Genomic DNA, 23,707 nt, shown 5'->3' on the forward strand with positions numbered 1-23,707 from the left:
GGTGGTGTTGCGTAAGAAGTATTGCGACGTTGTTTTAGTGGGGGAACTGCGGCGCTCGGTGGGGTGCGGCGCTCGGTGGTGAAACACGTTATCGTATAGTTAATAGTGATATTTTAACCTTATTACTAATTAGAATATGAATTTCAAGTCATAATAACGCGAACAGAGGCCCTGGGATGTATTACTGGTTGTGACACCGAGAACCGGCCCTAATATTGCGTGATGTGTTGAGAATTAATACCTCAAACGGGTATTGCATCATTCTTTATATGTGTAGGACGAGTATAAAGTGTCACCTCAAGACCCCGTCTTGTTAACATTAAACACCATCAACGCTTCATTCAGATCCAGCAATATCCATTGAATTCCTCAGACACACCAACATCCACTTCTCAACTATTCTTTTCCCCCTATACCTTCTGGGAATCGCCGCAAGCTCTTCTCTCAATGCAAGAACCATTGATTCTTCTATTTCCAGCAGACTTGACTCTGCGACCCAAGGCAAGGCTGTCGTCTCAACTGCATCTACGCACTAACTAACCAATCTTCTAGCTTATATCAACACTAACCACCTCAACCTTGTTCCTCTCGAGATCAAATCATCTACTTTGGAGATCCGCCATGGTAATGACCCTATGGAAAATCTCGTACATATCTAATCTAAAGGTAAAGCATCTCTCGGTCCCGATGCGCGGGCTGGAGGGCGGTCTCTTGAACCCCGTGGTACGATATCTTGATAGAGCAATAGCTGTATCTATGCACTAACAAATCACTAGGGGAAACTGTCGACTTTACGCCTGGCAGATTATGGGAGGATAGACGTGTCCAGACAATTGAAATCAATGGAGTCTCTTCTGTCGTGAGTGCCTGGTTTACAGACGAAGGAGTGTTGTTTAGGGTAGAACCTGCATCCCCTGGTGGTAAGCAATGGCAACCTGTCAGTCTATTTATAATAATCATGGGGAGCAGCGGATTCTATCGAGGCTGCAATTTACCAGCCTGACAGGCGCGTTTTCACAACCATTTCTAGCTGGGCCTCAAACGAGGTTAAATTCTTGGCCTCTAACACCGCGTTCGAATATAGCCATGGGGAAAGCTTTAGATTCACATGGTAAGGTTCATAAGGAGAGAAATTGCCACGTGTCTTGGACATAAAGCCAAAGGAAACCCTCAGGGCTCTATCGGGTACTATAGCGGGACTTTGAGTCCAACTGTTGGTCGAGAGCAGTTTGAACACGATTGCAATTCTAGGGAGAATAGGGGAAGTCTAGGTATTGTTGTGCTAGAGGCGTAGTGGTGCTAGCAGAGATAGTAGTGGTACGAAAACGTCATTGGAGATAACCATTTTCATTAATACAATCATTCTCCAGAAACTATTCTAGATCCAAGAACGGTCCATCCCTTATTAGCCTATGTAAGTATATCTCATTATGTGATGAATTCAGCAGCTGCCTATAGATAATCCGAGAGAAGTATATACTAAAATATTTAGTGGCCAAGCCTAGCTAGAAGGAGCTATGCTTAGAAGAGAAATTGCGAGGTATATAAGAGGTTATTGTTGGTTACTATTACACACTTAGATTCTAAATATACAATGTAATTTCCTTTTGTATAAACTGCTTGCAAATAATAATTTTACGCTGGTAAGAAGCATTCCAGCCATTGATCCAACAATCTTTTCGGCGTTCGACATGCAAAGATCTTTCTCTAAGCCAAAACTCCAGACACCACAGCTTTTGAATTCCGATACGCCCCAAACGCCAATGCCCATACCATCTCGCCCGCACTACTGTTACATATATCGAATTTTTGAACTTCCAATTCGACACTTCTCTTGTTCTTAAGCACCAACTTTACTTTCTCTTTTGATAGAGGCTGACTCTCTTCCTCTGCTAGGTGATTCAGCCGCGGAAAGGCAATTTCGCAGCGCCATCAAGATACAGAGACCAATGTTGGTCTATCTGATGCAGTCAATGAGTGATGCAGGCGAGCCTTCCAACCGATCGCTCATCACAGGCGTCTTCAAAACCTTAAGCCGATGATGCGCGAACTCGTACCGGCACTAGGCACACGGTTCCTGGTTTGAAATGAATGCAATGAGAGTGGCTGGTTGGTGTTTTTGTGTCTGTGTTACCATCAGTATGCCTTGTATTGATGTCCAAGGGCTAGCACGTACCTATCGCCAGAAAATGCGATTGAAGTGTTATTTCGATGCAGCAGAAACGGCTAAATCTCCTCACGAAGCTTGACTTTCGAGTACCTCCAGATAGTGCTCCAATGCACTCTCTGCGGCCTGTCGATGTGGATCAGTGGTCGCCAGAGTAGTTTCCTGTACTTTGATTATATGATTTAATAACTCCACTGCCTCCTTCATTTGACAGTTTCTCCAGTACACTATGGCGAGGTCACGCTGCCATGATATCTGACTACGATTAGTCTCCGGTAGCGTAGCTTGAACTTTTACGACATGTTCCAGCAACTCTACAGCTTCTTTGACCTTTCCGTTGTCCCCGTATATCACAGCAAGGGCATCTTGCGATCGTAGACGATCAAGATAAGTCACTGGCAACATAGCCTGCACCTTTACCACATGCTCTAGCAACTCTATAGCCTCTTTTATCTGCCCGTTTTCCTGGTATACTAGAGCGTTGTAAAGAAATGTTGAAGCTAATACAAAATTCACGTACCTATTACCTTAATCGCGACGCGGGAGTCTTTCGACGCTTGAGTACGGACGCTACAAGTTGAAAAAGAGGGATTTTGGCGGACAAGAACTTGTCCAACACTAGTTATAGCAGCTGGAATACATCCACACTCCCTTCAGTTCTGGCCTTTTAGGCATATCTACATCAGATTTCTTGAATTCACGGTGAGTCATCACTAGACCAATGAATTCCAACAGCACACCTACCGTCTACTTGGAATTCAATGCTATAGAAAAAATTACAGCTATCCAATCCCATAAGCAAGAATAAATGAACACGAACTTTGGACAGCGCTTCCAGAAATCTATCCAGCGGAAACCCTGCACATATTGATCTGTAAAATGCAAATACAATCACGGCGTACACATAACACAACAGATTCAAGAACAAAAAGCCCCCTTGAATCAATTGGTTTGATATATGAATTTACAGGGGCAACAATCATCACCCTACGCATAAATCCTTGGGCAAGGCCGATACTAAAATCAATTCAGCAAGAAGCACGAAGATGGCGAGATGCTTTTTCGGTTGAATATGCTTTAAGCACAGTAACCAACACGTTTCAAAGCCAATCGGTACTTGAAAACGAACTTTTGGCTTGATATATTTGCTAGCAAACAAAGGCTATAGATGACTTTCCGGTCGCTCAACTTGTTCAGTCGTATATGCTCAAAGTCTCCCAGTGCATCATGGAGATCTTTGGCGATATTTTTCGACTCGAAGCGATGCGGGTGGATGTGATTTCTGGAGAGTAAGTTATTACATGTAAGATATTGGACTAAGACTAAGTTAAAATGTTTCTGAATGCGGAATGATAGCATTGAGGGCTTAATCTGCGCCTCAAGAGAGGAGCATAATCCCATGTCGCTAGTGCTGAATACCAAAGTCCAAACAAGATCTATCCCCCCTACCCCCAGATCTCACACTATCCTTAGCGTGGCCACACCCCTCATACCCCTCCAAAACTCCGTCGGCGACTCCGCCCCCATCATCGTCTCCATCCACTCACCTTCCATCCACCCCTGCACAAAGCACGCCCCAAGAACCGTATACGTCTCATCGTCTTTTTCCTGCAGAATGAGCGGAACAGAGCATCCGGCTAGAACAGCAATATGGCACTTCTGTCCTATTTCCGACCATTTTTCAGCGATGTACGCGGGCATCAAGCCCATATACCCGGCGTCTGATATAAATGGTTGTCGGCCGCGCAGAACCTGTCTGACTATATTTCGGGCTTCAGATTCGCGGTACCCATGTACCCATGCGGAAACATGTTTAGAGAGATCCGTCTGGCATGTGTATGGATCGTCGAGAGGGGATTTGAAGTCAGGGTTAGGTGGCCATGCGGCAGTGTTATCGCCATGGCACATTGCCCAAGCTGCTCGTAGGGGGTCTTCGTAGATGTTTGAGTCGGAGTTGCGGAAGTGCTCGGTAAGTTCGATAGTCCAGCAGTGGAATTCCCAGTCAGGGTCGGTGGATTGGAGATGTACTGTTTCAGTTGATATTTGTGGAGGTTGTTGTAGGATGGTTCCAACTTGATCTATAATGAGTCCAGTACAATGTAGCACATTGTCCTGGAAATGGAGGATGGGATCTTCGAATATATCGTGTGTGATACCGTCGTCTGCGGCGTACAATCTTCCTTGTTGGTCGTTTACTATCGAGATAAATTTCATCGGGATGTAGTCCTTGCGCACAAGACAGCTGGTTTGAGTGGGGACACTCCAATCCGGCGCCCAAGACGGCGTTTTTCTGTAAAAGGAGGAGCTGTTTTCTGACGCTTCCACTGCCCCCAAGATATCCAGCGAATGGTTCTGGTCAATCCAGGCTCGAGCAAAATCAGCGTAGATGCGTTCATACGGCTTTGTGTAATGAGGCTTGAAGTCTAGGCCGGTCTTATCTTGAGCTAGGTTCCACAGTGCGAAGATCTTATCTCTGGGATCAGTGCTCTCAAAATCCCGAGCCATTATGACTGCTTCCAGAAAACCTGGTGCATCTTCACTCGTCTTAACGTAAACGAATCCCAGTCCGATACCACCATTCGCCAAATGTCGAAAATAGAAGAGCTTACGTGCATAAGACAACGTATCTATTTCAATCTCTTTCAGAGCTGGATCGGCTTCTTTCATTCGCTTGGAAAGTCTTTTATCGCGGCTCAACATGTCCTGAAGCTTATGCGCAGCCGATTCAAGATAATCCCAACTATCTTTTCGACCAGGGATGCATACTACCATTGGATTCGAAGCATAAGCAATTTCCTGGAAAATTCTTAGTAGATCAAAATGGTTTTTGGGTTTCAGAAGTTACCTGCAGCATCCATATCCGCCGGAAGTATTGCCTACAAAAAAGCCTGTATAGGCCTGCACATAGCTTTGCTAATTGATCAGGCTTAATGGTATTCTCGTTGCCGTCGCTTTGGCCGCGTAGGACGTCTTCCGATGGGAAATGGAACTCGTTGGACTCATTTTTGCGGACGATTGGGTGTTTGAAGAGTTCTTTTGTAAAAGAGAATACTGACTCACTCCCTTCGGTGGGATTCCCGATATATGAGTAGACTGCGGTAGCAAAGTCATATATCTCCCCCATACGCGGCACCTGCCGAGCGCGCTCAATCAAGTCTTTTTGGTTGATCGACAGAGCGTCTATCCAAACTGGCATGATGACATTAGGGTTTCTTATGACACGAATAGCTTCAGCGAGGTTCTTGCGGACTGTCATCTTTTGTCCTGCCATTATAATCTGTTCCTGAGTATCATCCACGCCCCAACAGTCTTCAAACCAAAGTCAGTTTTTTTTGGGTTTGTCTTCTTTCCATTTATGTTCAAGAACTTACAAGAGAGAGCAGTATAATGTTCGTTAGTGTCAATCGGACAATGCGCCACATGAATGAGTATGGGCGCATGTGCATCCTGAGCAGGCATTATGCACATGATTCTGATTTCATCAGCCACCATATCCAGTGGCATGTATTGGAAGTCCATGGTTGGTTCGTCCAAACTGGCACTGGTACCCAGGCGGATGGGGCACACCCTAGGTACGACTAGCTGGTCTGGAACACCATACCATTGCTTGTGCTGTGCAAAACGGCTTCGAGAAACGACGCGACGAAAGTAGCCGCTCTCCACAAGATGGTCGTTAGTCTCGTGCATATCAAATACTTCATAAGCCCGCGTATACATGAAATCGCTAAAATCGCGGGTCCAATACGCCTTCTGCTCTTGTTGGTCTGATTCCACTACACAGGCATATCGTACCCAAACATATGTTGGTCTGTCAACCGTTGTACGAAAGTAGCGTAAAAATCTTTCCAAGGCAAACGAGAGAAACAAGGCCTTCCCGTCTACCTCTATAGGCTGTCTATACTCTCGGTGTCCTCTTGCATTCTTGATTGCAACAAAAGGAGGAAGTTCAGTGAGGGGGTATGTTGTAAGGGTGCAGCGCACATGCTCAACTGCTTCATTTGCTGGATTCAAGAGCAACAAACGAGCCTCGCTCGGATCGAGACGAAGTGGTGTGTATTCCATCTGGGGCACGAGTAACCTGTCCGAACCATCTTTGGTGACGGTGTAGAGATCATTTTTTAGTAGGGGTGTGATCTTGGGCGATGCAGGTTTATTGGTCGTTTCGTCAGATGGTGTGTCGTTATGTAATGGTGATGGAACAAGAGGGTCAGCAGTCAAAGACTGTTTATCTTTTACCGATATCATCGAAATCAGAGATGGAGGAATAGAACAAGGTAAGATGACAAAGAGTTCTGTAGACTAGTGCATGTCACTTTGCGAACCCAGCCTTTTATTGATCGTGTTAGCGTAGCGGGGTACACAACGGTTGCCTAAACACAGCCCAGATAAGCGAGATGGTACCAGAGCTACTGCTGGTTAAGGGTAGTGCGATGAACTATCTAGGGGTGTCGCGTACAGAACAGCTTTGTGTGAACAGCTCTCAACTCATAAAATATTGCCCTCAATCGTGATTAATCCCATGATGTGCTATACAACTTCGAACTCGTAATAGACGTATGCGGTGTACTCCTGGTCGCCCATGTGTCCAGCTTGTTGCATGTCAATGGACATGGACTGGTCGTCCTTCTTGATGCGGCCTTTGCTATCACGGCCGAAAGCGTTGCCACCAAGGTATGAGTAGGCTGTATCAAGGTTTGCCTTTGCTTTTTTCGCCGATTTGGCGTCGGTCTTGGCAGTGTTAGTATTCAAGCAACGGCACAACTGGTGTAAATGAACTCACCTGAACAATGCCGCATACAAAATCCAGCGGTAGGCCGTACCTCAGCACGGTTTCCACAAACACTCTGAGTGCTAGGACATGAATCCAGATCATAGCACTCTCGCTGTATCCTGTGCGACCTAGCCGCAGCGCCTCACCCCAGAGCTTGCGCTCATCCTTGGCCAATTGGTCGGCCTCCTTTGCCTCCTCTTCCTTTCCACCTTCCTTGTACGTGTATTCTCTCGGAGTCCATCGCTTTTCCCTGCACTTATGGACAAACTCGTTGGAGTGCTTTTTGAATGTTGTGACGGCGAACAGGGTAAACTCATCATCCTGTGCAATCTTGTTGGCGGAGCGGGGGACAACCATGGGGCTCAGCTCTTCGTATGCCTGGTAGAAGTCTTTCACAGCCGTGTTGGGGACGGCAATGAGGTGTGTATCGAGGTATTCAGAGTCGCGGACGATGGACTTGGGATTGACGACATTGACGAGGGACTTGGTAGACAAGTTGCCGGTGCGCTTTCGCTCTGCGGCTGCAAGGGCGCCCTTTGTCTGGTTGTACTGGCTGAACTTGGACTTGACATCGTTGTCGATACCTTGTATCTCCTGCGCGCGCGGTTAGTCTGCTGGGTGGTGCAATGACTATGCCCTGCGGCCTACCTTTTGTAGTGCATCTATGAGATCTGCGATGGGCTTGTCTGCGCGGTACTTGACCTTGTTCCACTGGAAGCTGCGCAGGTACTGGTCGACGGGCTCTGCATTATGTGAGCTCTTGGGTACCATTCACTCGGCCAGTCCCCCCACGTACTGTCATTTATCGTCTTCTGCTGCTGCACCTTGGACTCGTCGCCGTCGAGAATCTGGCGCAGACTCTCTCCGACCTTTGCGACTACACCCTCGCAGGCATTACTGAGCTTGGAAAGTTCATCGGCCTGCTGGACGAGGGCATCCAGGGTTCCGATCTTGAAGTTGGGTATGGCGAACGGAGAAGTGTTGCCAACGTCATTGGTCACGGTGGAGCGCAAGGCCGTCAGGGCGTCATCGTGGTGATTCGAGGGGGAGATAGACGTCGGCAGCGACACCAGCAGGTACTTGCTGCCCTTGGACATGGTTGCTGCAGTCGTCTCGGGGCGATCGGGTCGCGATATAGACAGCTATGGGAACGATGTCTGCATTCGTGGATGCAATCCAGCTTCGGAGCTTGGATCGCCGGGCGGCCCAGCTATCTGCCCGCCGGCGTCATTGGCGCTCTGACTATATAACTTCCATCCGCCGCCGATACCCGTCGGACAGCCAGCAACAGCATTTCCTCCCCATCCACACAAAATGGCCTCCAGAAAAGCAGTCGTTGCGTTGCGCCCGGTAGCCAATGCCCTTGCGCCCCAGGTTGGAAGACTTCAATGCCCAAAAGCCGCCCGGTATTCAACCAGATCATGCACACTGCCAGCCCCGCGACCCCGCAACTTCACAGGACCAGCGCGAAAGCATGTGCGATGGGCTTCTTCACAAGCAGCAGACGAACAGCTGGGCAAGACTGGCTTATATGAGTTACACAGCAAGTATGGCGCCAAGTTTGTGCCCTTTGGCGGATACTTGATGCCTGTCCAATACAGCGACTTGAGCATCATCGACTCGCACAATTGGACGCGCGAAAAAGCCAGTTTGTTTGATGTCGGCCACATGTAAGACGCCATACACAGCCAGGGTGGTGGTGAAAGACGGTTCTGTAAGCTAACCATATTCAGGGTCCAGCACCACTTTTCTGGTCCCGGTGCCGAGGCCTTCCTCGAGAGCATCACTCCCTCTGCCCTCTCTGCCCTGCCCAAGCATCAGTCTACCCTCTCAACCCTGCTCAACTCCAATGGTGGCATTGTTGACGACACTGTCATCACGCGCCTCACTGACAGGTTTTATGTTGTGACAAATGCAGGCTGTCGAGAAAAGGACACTGCATACTTCAAGGCACAGCTGGACTCATGGAAGAGCAAGCATTCTGGTCAACCAGTCGAATGGCAGATTCTAGACGGACAAGGCCTTGTCGCCCTCCAGGGACCCCTCTCCTCCGAGATCCTCTCCCGTGTGCTTGACGACAAGTCAAAGAAGGACCTTGAATCACTCTACTTTGGCCAGTGTGCCAATGCGACCATCAAGGGTACCGATGCCGAGGTGCTTGTTAGCCGTGGTGGCTATACTGGCGAAGATGGCTTTGAGATCAGTATTCCTGCTTATGCCACCGAAGCCGTCACTCAATACTTGCTTGACTCGGCCAAAGACGAGCTGCGATTTGCAGGTCTCGGAGCACGCGACACCCTTAGACTAGAAGCCGGCATGTGTCTTTATGGCCATGACCTAGACGACACCACAACACCTGTCGAGGCCGGCCTTTCCTGGATCATCGGCAAAGACCGCCGCGCAAAAGGCGGCTTCCTCGGCGACTCTGTCATTCTGCAACAACTAAAGAAAAAGTCGGAAGGCGGAGGTGTTTCACGCCGTCGAGTAGGTCTCGTCGTTGAGGGATCCCCCGCCCGAGAAGGCGCTGAGATTGTCAATGAGGCTGGTGAGAAGATTGGCAACATCACCTCTGGCTGCCCATCACCTACCCTCAAGAAAAACATTGCCATGGGTTACATACAAGACGGCATGCACAAGGCGGGCACTGAAGTCGATGTTGTGGTTCGTGGTAAGAAGCGAAAGGCTGTCGTCACAAAGATGCCATTCGTACCAAGCAAATATTTCAAACAGCCAGCCAACGTAAAGGCATAGATTGTTGCTGAACATCCGGAATTTTGGCATCTTCAACCTGCCATTACCTCTTTGAGCGCACCATTGCACTGAGCTAATCAATTTCTCGCAGCACTGGTAACTTGCCTAGTCTCCCTCGCGGCTCTTAGTAGCTGCCAGCGATTTACATTGCGCATGGCATTGCATAAGAATATTATTATGACTAAATCCATTGGTCCCCATCCGTTAGTCTGTCGCCATTGGCGCAAGTCCAAGCGGTGTGCTCATCAAACATGTTTGTAAAACTAGTAGAGACGTAGTCCAAGTCAAAAGAAGACTTAGGAACACTCGAAATCTCAACATGGCTTGGCTCGGGGCGATCCTCACAAGCAATACGGCAACTAGACCGCCGCCGTACAATAGATACAAGATAGTACCGCGAATCAAGTCACTTTTCCATGACCAATCTTACCTGTCCATTATCCAAAAAAATGAACTCTGGCGTTTTGAAATTGACTCTAACGGGGCCTTTTCCGTCGGGTCCGTTCGCATATCACCGACCCCAGATCCTAGTCCTTGGCAAGGACCTCTATTACACACTTGCCCGACGGCAAAGATGAAGAATGCGATTTCTGTGCCGGCTACTTCAGGCTATCTGCTATGCGAGTTCTTTATGCACACTTGTCAAGTTCAGTTATGAGTATGGAGAGAATAACTAGTGAGGACTTGGGATGAGGAATGTAGTCACGTGGCCAAGTCTAGACATTTTGAATGGCACTGCATGTGATGATGCGGTATTGTAGTTGGATATTCGTTCAAGACGGATTGCGTCAAGAATTGAGGGTATAGCTGGACTTTTGGCCATGTATACATCCACCATGGCCACCTCTTTGAGATAACCACCGTATCTTCAAATCCTCGGAGATCCATCATCATCTGGCATTTTCATGCCACCAGATCCCCTCATGAATTCTTCAGGAATCCCAATCTCTTCCTCCCGTCCCTCACCGTCCCCTCCCCCTCCCTCGACCTCTTCCTCGACCTCCACCCCGCCCCCGTCCCCCCTTGCCCCTCGGCCCGGCGCGCTCATAAATCTTTACATCCTCAAACGCGCTATCCGCAACCCGAATATAGCTCGGAATCCCATTATCCACCACAGCAAGCACCACATTCCTTCTCCCATGCTTCAACCTCTGATATGGCTGATCCGTCTCTTTGGGTGGATCCTCGGGCACCTGCGCCATGAGATCGTTGAGCTGTGCGCCCGTGGGAATAGGCGTGGTGCGGGCGTCTACAACGCAGATGCGAAAATCGGGGGGACCGCGAGCGGATTTGCGAAATTTGGAGGTTGTACGGTAGACGTCGAAGTGGATGCGGTAGGGATTTTCTGGCGAAGAAGGTAAGAGGAAAGTAGGTGGTGCGGTGCGGTCGTGGGTTGGGATTAGTCTTAGGAGGCGGTAGATATCGGTGTATGATCTGAAGAGGCCGGGTTTGAGGAGGGGCCCGAAGGCGAGGTTGGAGACGGGAATGGTGTAGGTTGGATGGCTTAGGCGCCGCCAGATTTCGGAGAAGAAGCGGGTTATGACGTTGGAGCTGGAGGTGGCTTCTTGCTCAGATCTTGGGGGTGCTTCGACGATTTCGCCTCGGTCGTGGTCCCATGATCCGGTGCGGAAGATGACATAGCCTGATCTTTTCAGACCGGCGTAGACATTGTACATTTCCAATGTGAGTTTTCCTCCTACACCACCCTCAAAACCAATAAAGGCTGCATAGGCGGATTGCAGACTCATGGGTGCGCCATCTTCGGTCCTGTATACCGTCTTGTCGCCGATTTCGCGTTTTACCGGCCATCGACAGTCCAAGGTTCCTCTTTCAAGTAAGAACAATGCTTCTTCTGGCAACAGCCACTCTTTTCCTCCCTTGTTTGTGCCTATGGTTTGGAAGTGTTGTGACTTGACTTTGTCTACGCAAGCCATGTTGCGCTCTGGGTCATACATGGCTAGGACATGGCCCTTTTGCGTGTGTGTACGCTGCCATGACAAGACGCCATGCATGGCCCGGCGCGAGGCCTCGAGAGTGTCGAGCTGGAGGTTTGTCTCATGACTTTCAAAGTCCTTCTCGCCGCGCTTTGGTAGTGTTGGGTGTGCGCTATCTTGTGCTCTGTCGCGCGAGCATTAGCATTGCAGAAGGATGGAAAAAAACTACAGGCTGCGCATGCGAGATGACGCACGTCAATTTCTCAAGAAGTCGAAAGTCTTGGGCCTCCTCAGTGGGATCATAATCTGTCGCGTCAGGTGCGCGCAGGTGCGAGATGTCCTCATCTTGATCGGCCATGACCGGGAAAAATACTTGTGAGTGCGACGACGGGACTCTGGTGGGGAAAGGTGGCGGTCGGCACTGCGAACGTTGTGGGCGGGTTGCCGTCGGCATCCCATCGGCATCCTGTCGGCACCAGGCTAGGAGCGTCTCGACAACAGTGTGCCGTCTTGTCAGAGCATCTTGCCTGTCAAAGTTCAAACTCAACCCACTGTTATGGTATACTAGTCTATCACTACGGGGGCTTTCGGAGCTTGATTCCTCCATTGTGCTGCCGATATCACACGATTTGGGAAGATTACTGTAACACAGAGCGGGGAAAGACATTCAGAATGCATGCAATGACAAAGGAGGAGCATCGAGACTGATCCAGGAAGTGGCATGAGCAGGATCATGGATTGCAGGGTAATATGTTGGACTTATAGATTGAAGACGCATTGACTGGCAGAAATGCTATATAAGCTCTGTTATGTCTGCTGGATTGAATCATCACACGTTCGAATACAATCTATTCATTCAATATCAATTCTCTTGACTCCAAGTTCCCAAACTATCATCATGCCTCTTACCAAGTACAAGGCTGCTGCCGTATGTCTGTCCCTGTTCAAACAATCTGGGATAACATCGAAGCCAGTCTAATCAAACTCTAGGTCACTTCTGAGCCATGCTGGTTCGACCTTGAAGCCGGTGTTCAGAAGACCATCAACTTCATCAACGAGGCTGGCCAAGCTGGTTGCAAGCTCGTTGCTTTTCCAGAAGTCTGGATTCCTGGTTACCCCTACTGGATGTGGAAGGTCAACTACCAGCAGTCACTTCCTCTATTGAAGAAGTACCGCGAGAACTCCCTTCCAATTGACTCTGAGGAATTTAGACGTATCCGCCGCGCGGCCCGGGACAACCAAATGTAAGCCAAGATTCCGTGCACTCGTAAGCGTCTCTAACACCGCCCAGCTATGTCTCTCTTGGCTTCTCCGAGATTGATCATGCCACCCTGTACCTCACTCAGACTTTGATTGACCCAACGGGCGAGGTAATCAACCACCGCCGAAAGATCAAGCCTACCCACGTTGAGAAACTGGTCTACGGTGATGGCTCTGGTGATACTTTCAAGTCTGTCACTCAGACTGAACTTGGTCGTCTAGGTCAGCTGAACTGCTGGGAGAACATGAACCCTTTTCTCAAGTCGCTCAACGTCTCTGAGGGCGAGCAGATCCATATCGCAGCGTGGCCGGTGTATCCTGGTAAAGAAACTCTCAAGTACCCTGACCCGGCCACTAACGTTTCGGACCCTGCCTCTGACCTGGTTACGCCCGCTTACGCCATCGAGACTGGCACCTGGACCCTTGCACCCTTCCAGAGACTGAGTGTAGAAGGACTCAAGAAGAACACGCCCGAGGGTGTCGAGCCTGAGACTGATCCTACCACCTACAACGGCCACGCCCGTATTTACAAGCCTGACGGCACGCTTGTGTCTAAGCCTGACCCAGACTTTGATGGTCTCCTGTTTGTTGACGTATGTTCTCACTCTAACCGTATCTGTTTGCCGATTACTAACAAACAAAAGATTGATCTGAACGAGTGCCACTTGACCAAGGCACTTGCCGACTTCTCAGGCCACTACATGCGACCCGATCTCATCCGGCTGCTTGTCGACACCCGACGCAAGGAGCTTATCACTGAGGCCGATCCTCAGGGGGGCATTTCGACCTATTCCACCCGTGACCGTCTTGGCTTGAACACACCACTCGATGGAGGTGTGAAGAAGCAGAAGAAGGTTGTTGCTGCTGAAGCCGAGTCAGCCAACACTACTGCGCTCTAGATGTTACTGCGCATTAATAAGCTTCCAAAATTCTGATTTTGCCTTTGTATCATAGTTGCATAACGTCACTACGCCCAAATTGATTACTTTACTCTTCTTGATTACTTGATCCCCTGGCATGGGTCTTAAAAGGTGCTTCAGCAAACGATTAGTTGACAAGTCGGCTGCACTTCATTGATTAGTGGATCAATGCACGCATCCTAGTCAGTTTATCGTCATATGCTAAATTTCTTCCACCCATGTCAGAATATAGTTGATAGCGGGCCGTTGCGTTGCCGACCCCGATTTGATGATGGATAGCGTGAAGATTGGTTGACACGTGATATGTGGCGGATTTAGAGTTCACAAGATCCGAGCTTGAGCTAAAAGGCGGTGGCAGAATCTAGCGCGAACTGATCTTCGCGCGCGCAACTTTTCGAAAAGTTACCACTTGATAGTTCATCGCAAACCACAACCCACACGACCCCCACCATGCCGTCCACACATAATGTAGATAAACCCTGGGATACGGACGATATCGATAAGTGGAAGGTATGTTTGCGCCGATAATATATATCCGCATGCGCCAGATCCTAATTTTGCGTAGATTGAGCCCTTCAAGCCCGAAGATAATAAAGCCGGCGCATTCACAGACGAGTCCCGCTTCAGCACCCTCTTTCCCAAGTATCGCGAGCAGTATCTCAAGGGATCATGGAAGTTCATTACCCAAGCGCTGCAGAGACTGGGCATCGGATGCGAGCTCAACTTGGTTGAGGGCTCCATGACTGTATGGACCACACAAAAGACGTACGATCCAGCCGCAATCCTGAATGCACGCGATCTCATCAAGCTACTTGCTCGAAGTGTGCCAGCGCCACAAGCTATCAAAATCCTCGAAGACGATGTGGCTATGGACATTATTAAGATTCGGAACTTGGTGGGCAACAAGGAGCGTTTTGTCAAGAGAAGACAGCGTATCCTGGGACCCAATGGATCAACGCTCAAGGCTCTGGAATTGCTCACTGAGTGTTATCTGCTCGTGCAAGGAAACACAGTAGCCTGTATGGGCCCTTACAAAGGACTCAAGCAAGTACGGCGCATCATCGAGGACACCATGCACAACATTCACCCCATCTACGCTATCAAAGAGCTCATGATCAAGAAAGAGCTTGCCAAGGATCCCGAACTCGCCAACGAGAGCTGGGATCGCTTCCTGCCAAATTTTAAGAAACGATCTCTCAGCAAGCGCCGCATACCCCACAAGGTCAACGACAAGTCGAAGAAGCCGTACACGCCATTCCCGCCACCTCAGGAAAAGAGCAAGGTCGATCTGCAGATCGAGAGCGGAGAGTACTTCTTGGGCAAGCATGCGAAGGAGAGGAAAGCTCAGGAAGAGAGGGAGGAGAAGATGAAGGAGAAAATGGACGCCAAGAGGAAAGAAAGAATGGCCGAGTATGTGGCACCAGAAGAGGATGGCGACAAGAAGAAAAAGAAGCGCAAGCGGGAAGAAGGCGAGGGAAAGGACAAGAAGAAAAAGAAGAAGCACAGCGCCGAGGGCGAGGCCAATGGCGATGCAGCATGAGACATTTCCTTTTTGTAAAGTTTATTGTGGAACGATTTATCTGCATTCTTTTCTCTTTAAGCTACATCAAATTCTAAGAGGTCAGGGTCGTATCGATTGAATGGCGGAGTAAAAGTACAGCAGTCTGAGCGACACTCTATAGTATTGTTAGGTGTTTAGGATATTCTGATAAGTTGAAATACCCATTTTCTCTTTGCTTGGAAAGGTCACACTCAAAGTACTATTAGCAGCACGTGTAAGCGCAGGACTTGGCGCTCTAAACTTAGCGACATGGGTCAAACATCTTATGTCTCAAGTCCTGACATAATATGTCCACGTCGATTTCCACTCATCATGTCCACTTGGCCCTTCTGAGTGTTCGAATCTTTACTTACAATCTGTGTTATGCCCATATCTCAAAATGCGCACCTACATTTCTCCACGGAATGCTGTTATCTTGGCGTGTTCTCCACGGCTGGTCTGGGGATGGCACTGCTGGAGTAAAAGTCCGCTATACACAATTGATCTTCAGAGCTCTTTGAACGGCTTGAAAGAATACGCGTTTTGTTCTGAATCCCCAGGATCCCCGGCCTTGGCAAACGACACGAAAAAGGAAGACTATGGGCCATGGTCACATGCACCCGTCTGCACATCCATTCTCCCAAGCATCAACGACAAGCTATGCGTATACACCGATACATCTTTTGCTCAAAACCGAGGAATCTCAATATTCACCACACCAAGTCTGGCCAAGGACTTCGCATCGCTGCCCGCATTTCGCGATGCATCAGCCCTCGTATCTCAATCTATCAACAAGCCCACAGATACCTACCACGCCACATCCATCCCAGGAAAAGGCATCGGAATGCTCGCCTCGCGGCCCCTGAAATTTGGAGAGCGGGTCACAGCCTATACCCCTGCATTCCTAGCCTACTTGGAATCCGAACTATCCACACTAGACCGTGAAGCCCTCTGGCGCACCGCCATCGAGCAACTCCCCGCGGAGCTGAAGGAGAAGTTTCTCGGTCTCGCAACCGTATACGGCGACCCTAGAGTCCAGATCCAGGATATCGTTAAAGCGAATACGTTCCAGGTGCTGCTAAATGGGGTAAATCATCTAGCCGTGTGGCCAGAGACTAGTCGTTTGAACCACGCTTGTGCACCAAAGTACGTTTTCATGTTACTCTATCAGCCCCCCCCCCCCAAAAAAACAAAAGACAATGAAAAAGCTAATGAAAAGGGAACAATAGTGCACAATACGTCATAGACACCGACTTGCTGTCCCACACCGTCCGCATCACACGCCCCATTGCCAAAGGCGAAGAAATAACAATCTCATGTATTCACCCCTCCACTATCACACCGCTCTCTATCCCGCCAGTCTAACCACCCGCAAATCTAGATACCTCGCCCCTCGACCCAACAGAAACCCGCCAACACCACCTCGCCCAAGGCTTCCACTTCACCTGCACATGCCCCCGCTGCACATCCCCCATCTCCGACATCAACCTCTCCATCATCAATGATCTGCAGGCCCAGCTCAACGACTGGTCTGATGCCTCGCTAGGCTCGCCCCAGGTTGCTGAGGAACTCATGATGTTGTATCGAGAAGAGGGGTTGGAGGGATTCATGGATACGCCGTATGGGTTTGCGGCGTTGGCGTATAGTGCGGTGGGGGATGCGGAGATGGCGGTGCGGTATGCGAGGATGGCGAAGAAGGCAGTGTTGATGAAAGATGGACGGGGATCGCAGAATCTGGGGATTTGGGAGGAGATGATTCGGGGAGTGAGGGCGCATTGGAGTTGGAGGCGAAGGCTTTAATATTAGAAATTGGTTTATTAAGGTAATTTCTATCTAGTATAAAAGAGTGAAACGTGGGGATCGTCAATCTAACTTATGTACAAAAGTGGGATAGAGGGGAGAATTATGCGCCTCCGGCGGCTATGATCTTCTTTCCTTTAACGCTCTTCTGCTCCATGCCCAAACTGACGAGGAAAGCAATGCAGCTCGTTGCAATGGCCAAGATGAACGCTGTAACAATCGAGTTGTTGTATCCACGCAACACGCCCGCCAACAACTCCTTAGGCACTACGTTCCTCAAATTCGTAGCTCCGGCATGCGCAACCATCCTGCCGTCAAGGCCAGGTGCGTACTTTGGAATCTCCTGGGCCAGGGTATTGACAAAGATATTCTGCGCAATGGAAATCGATAGCGCACCGCCTAGCGAGTTGAAAAACATGACGCACGCATTCGCAGTCGGCATATCCTTCTCAGTCGACACGACTTGCACGGCGACAAATGGGATCTGGACGCCTGCTCCGGCGCCAATACCAGCGAGGATTTGGTACCCGATCCATTCGCCTGCTGGAGACCCGACTTTGAGCGTGTACAGCATGCCTGCGCCAATGGCGAAGACGGCACTGCCGAACCACATGAAGGGGGCGTACCAGCCGACGATGGTGATAAGGGCGCCGATGACGATGGAGGAGCAGGTGATGCTGACGAGGTAGGCGATGGTGCGGATGCCGGATTCTTCAGCTGTGGTGCCTTTGATGGCTTGGAAGTAGAAGGGGAGGTAGAAGATGTGCCTGGTCGGAGTTAGTAACTGTTAGATTTTAGACGAGGGGGTTACCAGGGCGACTAACGTATACAAAGCCATTGATAGCAACGCCGAGAACAAGCTACTGACTAGTATCGTTCGCTGAGTAAAGACACGCACGGGCAGCGTAGCACGTTCGCCCTGTTTGACCTGCAAGAAGATGAAAACGCTGATGAGCAGACCGAATCCGAGTAGGGTACCCCAAACTTTGGAGTTGCTCCAAGCGTAGGTAAAGCCACCCCATTGCAGTGCCAGCAGCAGACAAACGATAGCACAGATGAGGAACACCGCACCGGCAATATCGATATTCTTGAGTCGTTCCTTGACAGGGATATGCGAGTATTTGCGTTCAGGGTTCGAAAAGAAGAAAAACACAACCGCGAGCGAGACACCTCCAAACGGTAGGTTGATCCAGAAGCACCACCTCCAAGAGAGACGATCAGTAAAGGCGCCCCCTAGAATTGGCCCTACAACGGAGGCGATGCCTGGATTGTGTTAGTACCGTACACTGACCTCGGGACGAACTGGTTTACATACCAAACATGGAAGACAAAGCAGCGATGTAGATAGCCCTCTTCCTCAGGGGTACCGAGAAACCAATAATCGTCATACCGCCCGAGTACAGCGCCGCTGCTCCAGCACCCGCGACTGCTCTTCCAATGATAAACATGGACGAGCTAGTAGCCGCAGCGCAGATAATGGAGCCGACTTCAAAGATAATCAGTGCGCCCAGATACGTGTATTTGACATCGAAGTAGGTGTAGATTTTGCCAAAGGACGGTTGGAGAGAGGTTGTTGTCAGGAGGTACGAAGAGCCGTACCATCCAACATCCTCGAGACTGTTGAAGACGGTTGTGATTTTCGGGATGGCTGTGGCGATGATTGTGTTGTCGAGTGCAATGACAAAGGTGACGAGGCATAGGCCGATGGAGAGAATTGCAAGTTTGAAGCCGCTGAGGTATTTGGACTCATCTTCAACTTCATCCTCGGCCTCGGCGTCGTCTTTTCCAGTAACCTCCAATCCACCTTTTTCCTTTTCTGTCTCGGTGACAGTGGTGTTCTCCCGTGGCGCGGTATCTGTACTCTTTCGCGGCTCGCTAGGTTGTGCTTGAGTACCGTCGTTGGTGGCTGTCATTGCGGTGTGTGGAGTGTCCTCCGGCTTTGTTGTACTCTCGTCGAAGCTCCCTTGCGCATACGATCCTTGGTCGCGAAGCGTTGTGGTTGCGCTGACAGAAGTGTCGGCTGGTAACATCTTGCCTGTGTACCCAGAATGACCCAGCGTAGATCAGGCGGTCTTGTGGTGTTGTGTACTACGTGATAATTGGTAATGAATGTTTAGTCACGTATCAAGCCGTGGCACGACAAAATGTATGCTTGTCGTGTGATTTACAACCTCGCAAAAAGTCTCGCAAAGAGAGAGAGATGTCGATGAGGTTCGAAAGAGGCATTACAGCAGCCTTAAAGGACTTGAAGAACGGCATGCAAAGCTGCTCACGCGCCACAGTTACCATGCAACCACACCGTACCATGACCGTATACTATACGGTCCGCTCATGGGCAAATGAGCTACTCTAACCGAGCATGCCTTGGCTCGGGGTGATGTTATTCCGATGCGCATGGCCAATAAGAATAACAAGGGGCAAATGCGAACGCGACGTTTGTGCTTGGCGGCATGACTCTAGTCTAGCTATGGGCGTTTGTGGCTTCGTGGTATCCTGGAAGAATTTGCCCTGTGCCGTACTCAGGGGTCTGGCCCTTCTTACGCCATCGAGTCAAGGAGAATATTCGGCTCATGAGATGGTTCGACGACGGCTTCTTTGTTTTGACTACATATGGAAAATCACGCGATTAGTCATGTATATCGTATAGATGCATCGGATCGGCACCGTTGTGGCAAAAAGGCTTACGAGAAGAAAGCCGGTAGTTCCATTGGTCCTTCAGGGAAATGTACGATACCCAAAAAATTCTCAACGCAAATGAGTCGCCAATGGAATTCCCATGTTAAGGGTGTGGTGGCTCCGCGGCGGTGAGTATCAATTCGTAGCGATGTTGTGCAAGCGCACGTGCGGTGCACTGGTGGCGGGGTAATAAAAGTTTTTGTTTTGGCTACATAGGCGAGCTTCAAGCTTCATCCTTGATCCTTGGCGCGGCGGGCCGTTTCGCTCCCGAAAGCGTACCATGTGCTCGTGTGTATTTATGTAGAACGTGAATAGGTAGCCAAGACATGATCGCTATGCTGCAGTAAGAGTAATATAGTACAATTTTGAAGTGTTGTGCTTTGAATAACATACATTGAACCAATGAGATGCAAAGCATAAGCAGTCCCAAAGCGGCGCCGAATCAATGGCCCCCAATCTGTTGTCATCAAATGCCTTGTCCCAATCAGACTTGATCAATTTTGCCGTACCGCTTCAGGCTTATATGTCGTATGGCAGCTGCATCACTACGGTAAAATTAGTAAATCCTTGTCGGATGTGTATGGAGGAGCATCTGACCTTTGCCAGGCACATCTCACAGGATGTTTCCACCTTGACTGTGGCCATGATTACGCCGTCGTGTCCGCGTTTGCATTTTTGTTGGATCATTTGGCCTTTGGGACATAGCTGTTGGAATACTATCTGCGTATGTCCGCATTGGTGAGTGTAGGCGTGGTAGAAGCACATGATGCGTATTGGTTTCGACTGTTGAAATCTGATTGTGGTACTGACAAGAGTGTTGGCTGTAGTAAAGTTGCGGCTTGTTGAATCTGACTTTAAACAGCCGTTTGGAAAGTGAATCTCTGCAAAATTTTCGCTCAAGCGACGTTTGTTTGCGGATGGTGAAAGGGCTAGCACTCTTTGCTGCTCATGAAGGAGGGGTCGCAGTCGTACTCAGTGAAATCGACGGATTGTAATACGGATTAGTTTCCTTAGAAAGGTTATGTGAAAGTGAGCGGCAATATAAAGATGAATCTACAGAATGAGAAACTCAGAGCATGCAAGATGGCTAGAACGAGGGCCAGTGCTGTGTTGGGCTCTTGGGTGCATTTTTGACCTCTTTATCTCGCCAGGTGTTCGTCGCGTTGGGCACAATCGTCTTTTGTTCCTGATGTGGTGCAGTTTGATGTATGGAAACTATCAAACAATTAGGATTCATCAATCTTACCCGACAGTACTGAACAATCCGTTCTTGGGAACAATGGATAGAAAGATTTCACCTCGGGAAGAGCCGGATAGGAGGTAGATGGCCAATCACCACGAAATTTACAGGACGAAGTCGCACAGAGTCGTTGAACAGTAGGTTGATGTCTCTTTTGACTCGAATTGTTTTTGCGGGAAGGCGGCTTCATTACTTTGTAAGCGACAGCGGAACATCCGGGTAGGTGAGTACAAGGTAACTAGTTGAAGTGCCGTGTTCCACAAACGCATGCTTGTTGGCACCGATGGCTGTTCTGGGAGATGGACAAACATAGGTCTCAGCCATAATGGGCATTGATCTCTCAGACTTGTAGCACTGTAGCAACCAACACGGAAGTTTGTTGTTTGATTCGCAAGACTAGGCGTTTATTCGCGTATGTTATGATTTTATGGGTCCCGTCTGACCGTGCGGATGCAACAAGCAAGGGAATGCTTGTGGGATTTTTCTTGATCGGGAACCAAGGCTAGGGTGTCATAAGTGCTATCGAGATTGAATCTATAGTAGGTGTCCGAAGGGAATGAGTCCGATCCCGGCCGCGATCCGTCGGCATCCTTGAGCAGCCAAGCAAGGCATTGGGGTAGGTCCGTCTCGTCTAGCATGTTCCGTGTCATATTTTCAGAGCATGTACATAATTTGAAGAGGGGGCTAGGGTAGGTGACGAAGCTTGATGTTTGCGAGGTATCGATAACATTCAGGCTAGTGTTTTCTGAAGCTTTGCATCCAATCAGAACATGGCCTCACCGCTAATTCGGGTGGAGTCACTGGGGGAGAAGAAGGCGGTGCCAGTCCTGCTTGGAGAGTGCAGATGACGAGACGACAATAGTCTCGTGGCTGTCGATAGCTGCTAGGTGTGGGGAAGAGGGCTGGTGGTGTGCTGGTAGGGAGGGTAGGTAGTAGAGACAAGCGCGGCTCCATGGGCATTTTAGCCTTGTAGGTCGCTGCATTGCCAGCTGGGGACGTGCGGACTGCCTCGGGTCAACCTGTCGGTCGAGTAGAAAAGGACGCCAGGGACATGGAGGCTTCTCAGCGTGGGTATCGTCAGCGTGCATGCAACTAGGCTCCACGGTGGGGTTGCAGAGGACCCATGAGAAGCAGACAGTGACGATTCTCAGCAGGGCGGCGAGGGTCGCTTGTGGCTGAGTGTCCGAGGCGTGTGTAGTGTAGTGTAGAGTAGAATAGCTCCAGAGCGGGCGGCGTGGCCATGGTGGCCATGGTGGCACAACTACTACTACATGGCAATGGTACTATTAACAGGATGAGGCGGTGGAACGATGCGCTGGCAAACGGGTGTGGTGGTTCGTCTGAGACGCAGCTGCGGCACAGCCCTGCAGGTGTGTAGAGGTAGCGCAGCAGCGGGAGAAAAACTGACGTCGGTTGAGGGACAGCTGGCAACGCCTTGGCTGGAGTTGTTACGGGAAATGCAACCTGCAGCCCGGCGTGTATGTACGGACATTGATACAGGTTAGCGGAGGAGCTGGACGCTTGACACGTAGCCCACCATGGCTCGCCTGTCTGCCCATTGATGCTGGACCGGCTGCACTGCGTCTCCACGACGCCGGGTGCGTTGAGCGGGTTCATTAATACTAGCAGCCGTTTCCCTCGGGTTCGCCCTACGATTCTTCTCTTCTTGCAGCCGTTGTCATCCTGGGTGTTCGCTGTCGCTGGCGCTGTCACTGTCACTGTCGCCGTCGCCGTGTGTGTGTGTGTGTGTGCGCGCGCGCAATTGCTCTGCGCACATTTTCTCGCAGTTGTCAACACCAAGCCCTCGGCCATCGCAGCATCACGACAAGCAAATCTTGCCGCCCTCGCTCGCTCGTTCGCACCCAGCCCTGCGCATCCCGTAGCTCTTGTCGCAGTCAGTCATTGAGCGCGCGGCCAGGTCCGCCTGCTCGGCCGCGTGCCAGAGAGCTGCACTGACCGTGGCGGCCACACCGCCTGCCGACGTCACGGCCCTTTAAAGCGGTCGCATAGCCTGGCGCGCTGAGCATTGGAAATGCGCTGTCTGAGACATCAGGTCTACTACTTCTGCCAGCATCTCACCATCTCGACATCGACGCCAGACGTCTGCTAGTCCGCCGCACAGAGGGCCCTGCGTTGCCAGCCCCACTGCGCGCTTCCATTGGCTCGTCCAGCACGCCAACCGCCGAATAAGAAAAGGGCACTGGGCCCGAATCACGACATTCGCTCCGCCTACCCTGATAGAGACATATCCATTTCAAGTGAGCTTCGCTACGCCATGTGGCAGGTTAGCACTCGACTACGTCGCTGACAGTTGTCCCAGACGTCACTCATAGTCCATCATCTACCCGAGCTTCCCTATACACACCATTACCATCACTACCTCCACTACCACCACCACCACTACCTCACCCACCTCAACAATTCCCCGCCCACCTATATCTACAACACTCGCCATTGTGCCATGCTCATCACCACATCCATTGTCGTCGCCTAGTCAACAAATCTCCGAACAGCGCTTCCCACATTGGTGCGTCATCACGGGAATCGACCTTCACTCATACAAGCGACGCGCACGGACGCCCGGTCAGAAGTGGACACGCATCGATTGGCCAGCACTTGTTGTTCTGGTTTCAAGTCTTACTTCGAAT

General features: G+C 50.1%; 10 protein-coding genes across 10 annotated transcripts; 3 read left to right on the top strand and 7 right to left on the bottom strand.

Moving 5' to 3' along the window:
- Positions 1 to 3,625: 3,625 nt before the first annotated feature.
- Positions 3,626 to 4,867, bottom strand: COCCADRAFT_39155 (uncharacterized protein; the record flags this gene model as incomplete). Its single annotated transcript, XM_007716863.1, has 1 exon — positions 3,626 to 4,867. One exon carries the CDS (start codon positions 4,865 to 4,867, stop codon positions 3,626 to 3,628), a length of 1,242 nt encoding a protein of 413 aa, XP_007715053.1.
- Positions 4,868 to 4,982: 115 nt separating this feature from the next.
- COCCADRAFT_103413 (uncharacterized protein) lies at positions 4,983 to 5,854 on the bottom strand (the record flags this gene model as incomplete). Its single annotated transcript, XM_007716864.1, has 3 exons — positions 4,983 to 5,105; positions 5,181 to 5,476; positions 5,539 to 5,854. The coding sequence occupies 3 exons, from the start codon at positions 5,852 to 5,854 to the stop codon at positions 4,983 to 4,985; spliced, it is 735 nt and encodes a 244-aa protein (XP_007715054.1).
- An 840-nt stretch (positions 5,855 to 6,694) lies between these two features.
- Positions 6,695 to 8,035, bottom strand: COCCADRAFT_39156 (uncharacterized protein; the record flags this gene model as incomplete). Its single annotated transcript, XM_007716865.1, has 4 exons — positions 6,695 to 6,895; positions 6,948 to 7,532; positions 7,587 to 7,681; positions 7,735 to 8,035. The coding sequence occupies 4 exons, from the start codon at positions 8,033 to 8,035 to the stop codon at positions 6,695 to 6,697; spliced, it is 1,182 nt and encodes a 393-aa protein (XP_007715055.1).
- Positions 8,036 to 8,252: 217 nt separating this feature from the next.
- On the top strand, positions 8,253 to 9,689 carry COCCADRAFT_103441 (uncharacterized protein; the record flags this gene model as incomplete). Its single annotated transcript, XM_007716866.1, has 2 exons — positions 8,253 to 8,608; positions 8,672 to 9,689. The coding sequence occupies 2 exons, from the start codon at positions 8,253 to 8,255 to the stop codon at positions 9,687 to 9,689; spliced, it is 1,374 nt and encodes a 457-aa protein (XP_007715056.1).
- A 962-nt stretch (positions 9,690 to 10,651) lies between these two features.
- Positions 10,652 to 11,981, bottom strand: COCCADRAFT_103438 (uncharacterized protein; the record flags this gene model as incomplete). Its single annotated transcript, XM_007716867.1, has 2 exons — positions 10,652 to 11,807; positions 11,878 to 11,981. The coding sequence occupies 2 exons, from the start codon at positions 11,979 to 11,981 to the stop codon at positions 10,652 to 10,654; spliced, it is 1,260 nt and encodes a 419-aa protein (XP_007715057.1).
- Positions 11,982 to 12,521: 540 nt separating this feature from the next.
- Positions 12,522 to 13,782, top strand: COCCADRAFT_7345 (uncharacterized protein; the record flags this gene model as incomplete). Its single annotated transcript, XM_007716858.1, has 4 exons — positions 12,522 to 12,551; positions 12,614 to 12,867; positions 12,915 to 13,476; positions 13,528 to 13,782. The coding sequence occupies 4 exons, from the start codon at positions 12,522 to 12,524 to the stop codon at positions 13,780 to 13,782; spliced, it is 1,101 nt and encodes a 366-aa protein (XP_007715048.1).
- Positions 13,783 to 14,253: 471 nt separating this feature from the next.
- Positions 14,254 to 16,708, top strand: COCCADRAFT_39160 (uncharacterized protein; the record flags this gene model as incomplete). Its single annotated transcript, XM_007716868.1, has 4 exons — positions 14,254 to 14,313; positions 14,369 to 15,213; positions 15,989 to 16,489; positions 16,573 to 16,708. 4 exons carry the CDS (start codon positions 14,254 to 14,256, stop codon positions 16,706 to 16,708), a joined length of 1,542 nt encoding a protein of 513 aa, XP_007715058.1.
- A 538-nt stretch (positions 16,709 to 17,246) lies between these two features.
- On the bottom strand, positions 17,247 to 19,173 carry COCCADRAFT_39162 (uncharacterized protein; the record flags this gene model as incomplete). Its single annotated transcript, XM_007716869.1, has 3 exons — positions 17,247 to 17,910; positions 17,968 to 18,406; positions 18,459 to 19,173. 3 exons carry the CDS (start codon positions 19,171 to 19,173, stop codon positions 17,247 to 17,249), a joined length of 1,818 nt encoding a protein of 605 aa, XP_007715059.1.
- Positions 19,174 to 20,416: 1,243 nt separating this feature from the next.
- COCCADRAFT_66629 (uncharacterized protein) lies at positions 20,417 to 20,584 on the bottom strand (the record flags this gene model as incomplete). Its single annotated transcript, XM_007716870.1, has 1 exon — positions 20,417 to 20,584. A coding segment is annotated over one exon (168 nt), but the record flags the coding sequence as incomplete, so codon positions are not given.
- A 1,272-nt stretch (positions 20,585 to 21,856) lies between these two features.
- On the bottom strand, positions 21,857 to 22,871 carry COCCADRAFT_39163 (uncharacterized protein; the record flags this gene model as incomplete). The annotated part of the gene is made up of 2 exons (XM_007716871.1): positions 21,857 to 22,227; positions 22,319 to 22,871. 2 exons carry the CDS (start codon positions 22,869 to 22,871, stop codon positions 21,857 to 21,859), a joined length of 924 nt encoding a protein of 307 aa, XP_007715061.1.
- Between the last annotated feature and the right edge of the window lie 836 nt (positions 22,872 to 23,707).

The sequence above is a fragment of the Bipolaris zeicola genome (genome assembly GCF_000523435.1).
Source record: "Bipolaris zeicola 26-R-13 unplaced genomic scaffold scaffold_156, whole genome shotgun sequence".
Taxonomy (NCBI): Eukaryota; Fungi; Ascomycota; class Dothideomycetes; order Pleosporales; family Pleosporaceae; genus Bipolaris; species Bipolaris zeicola.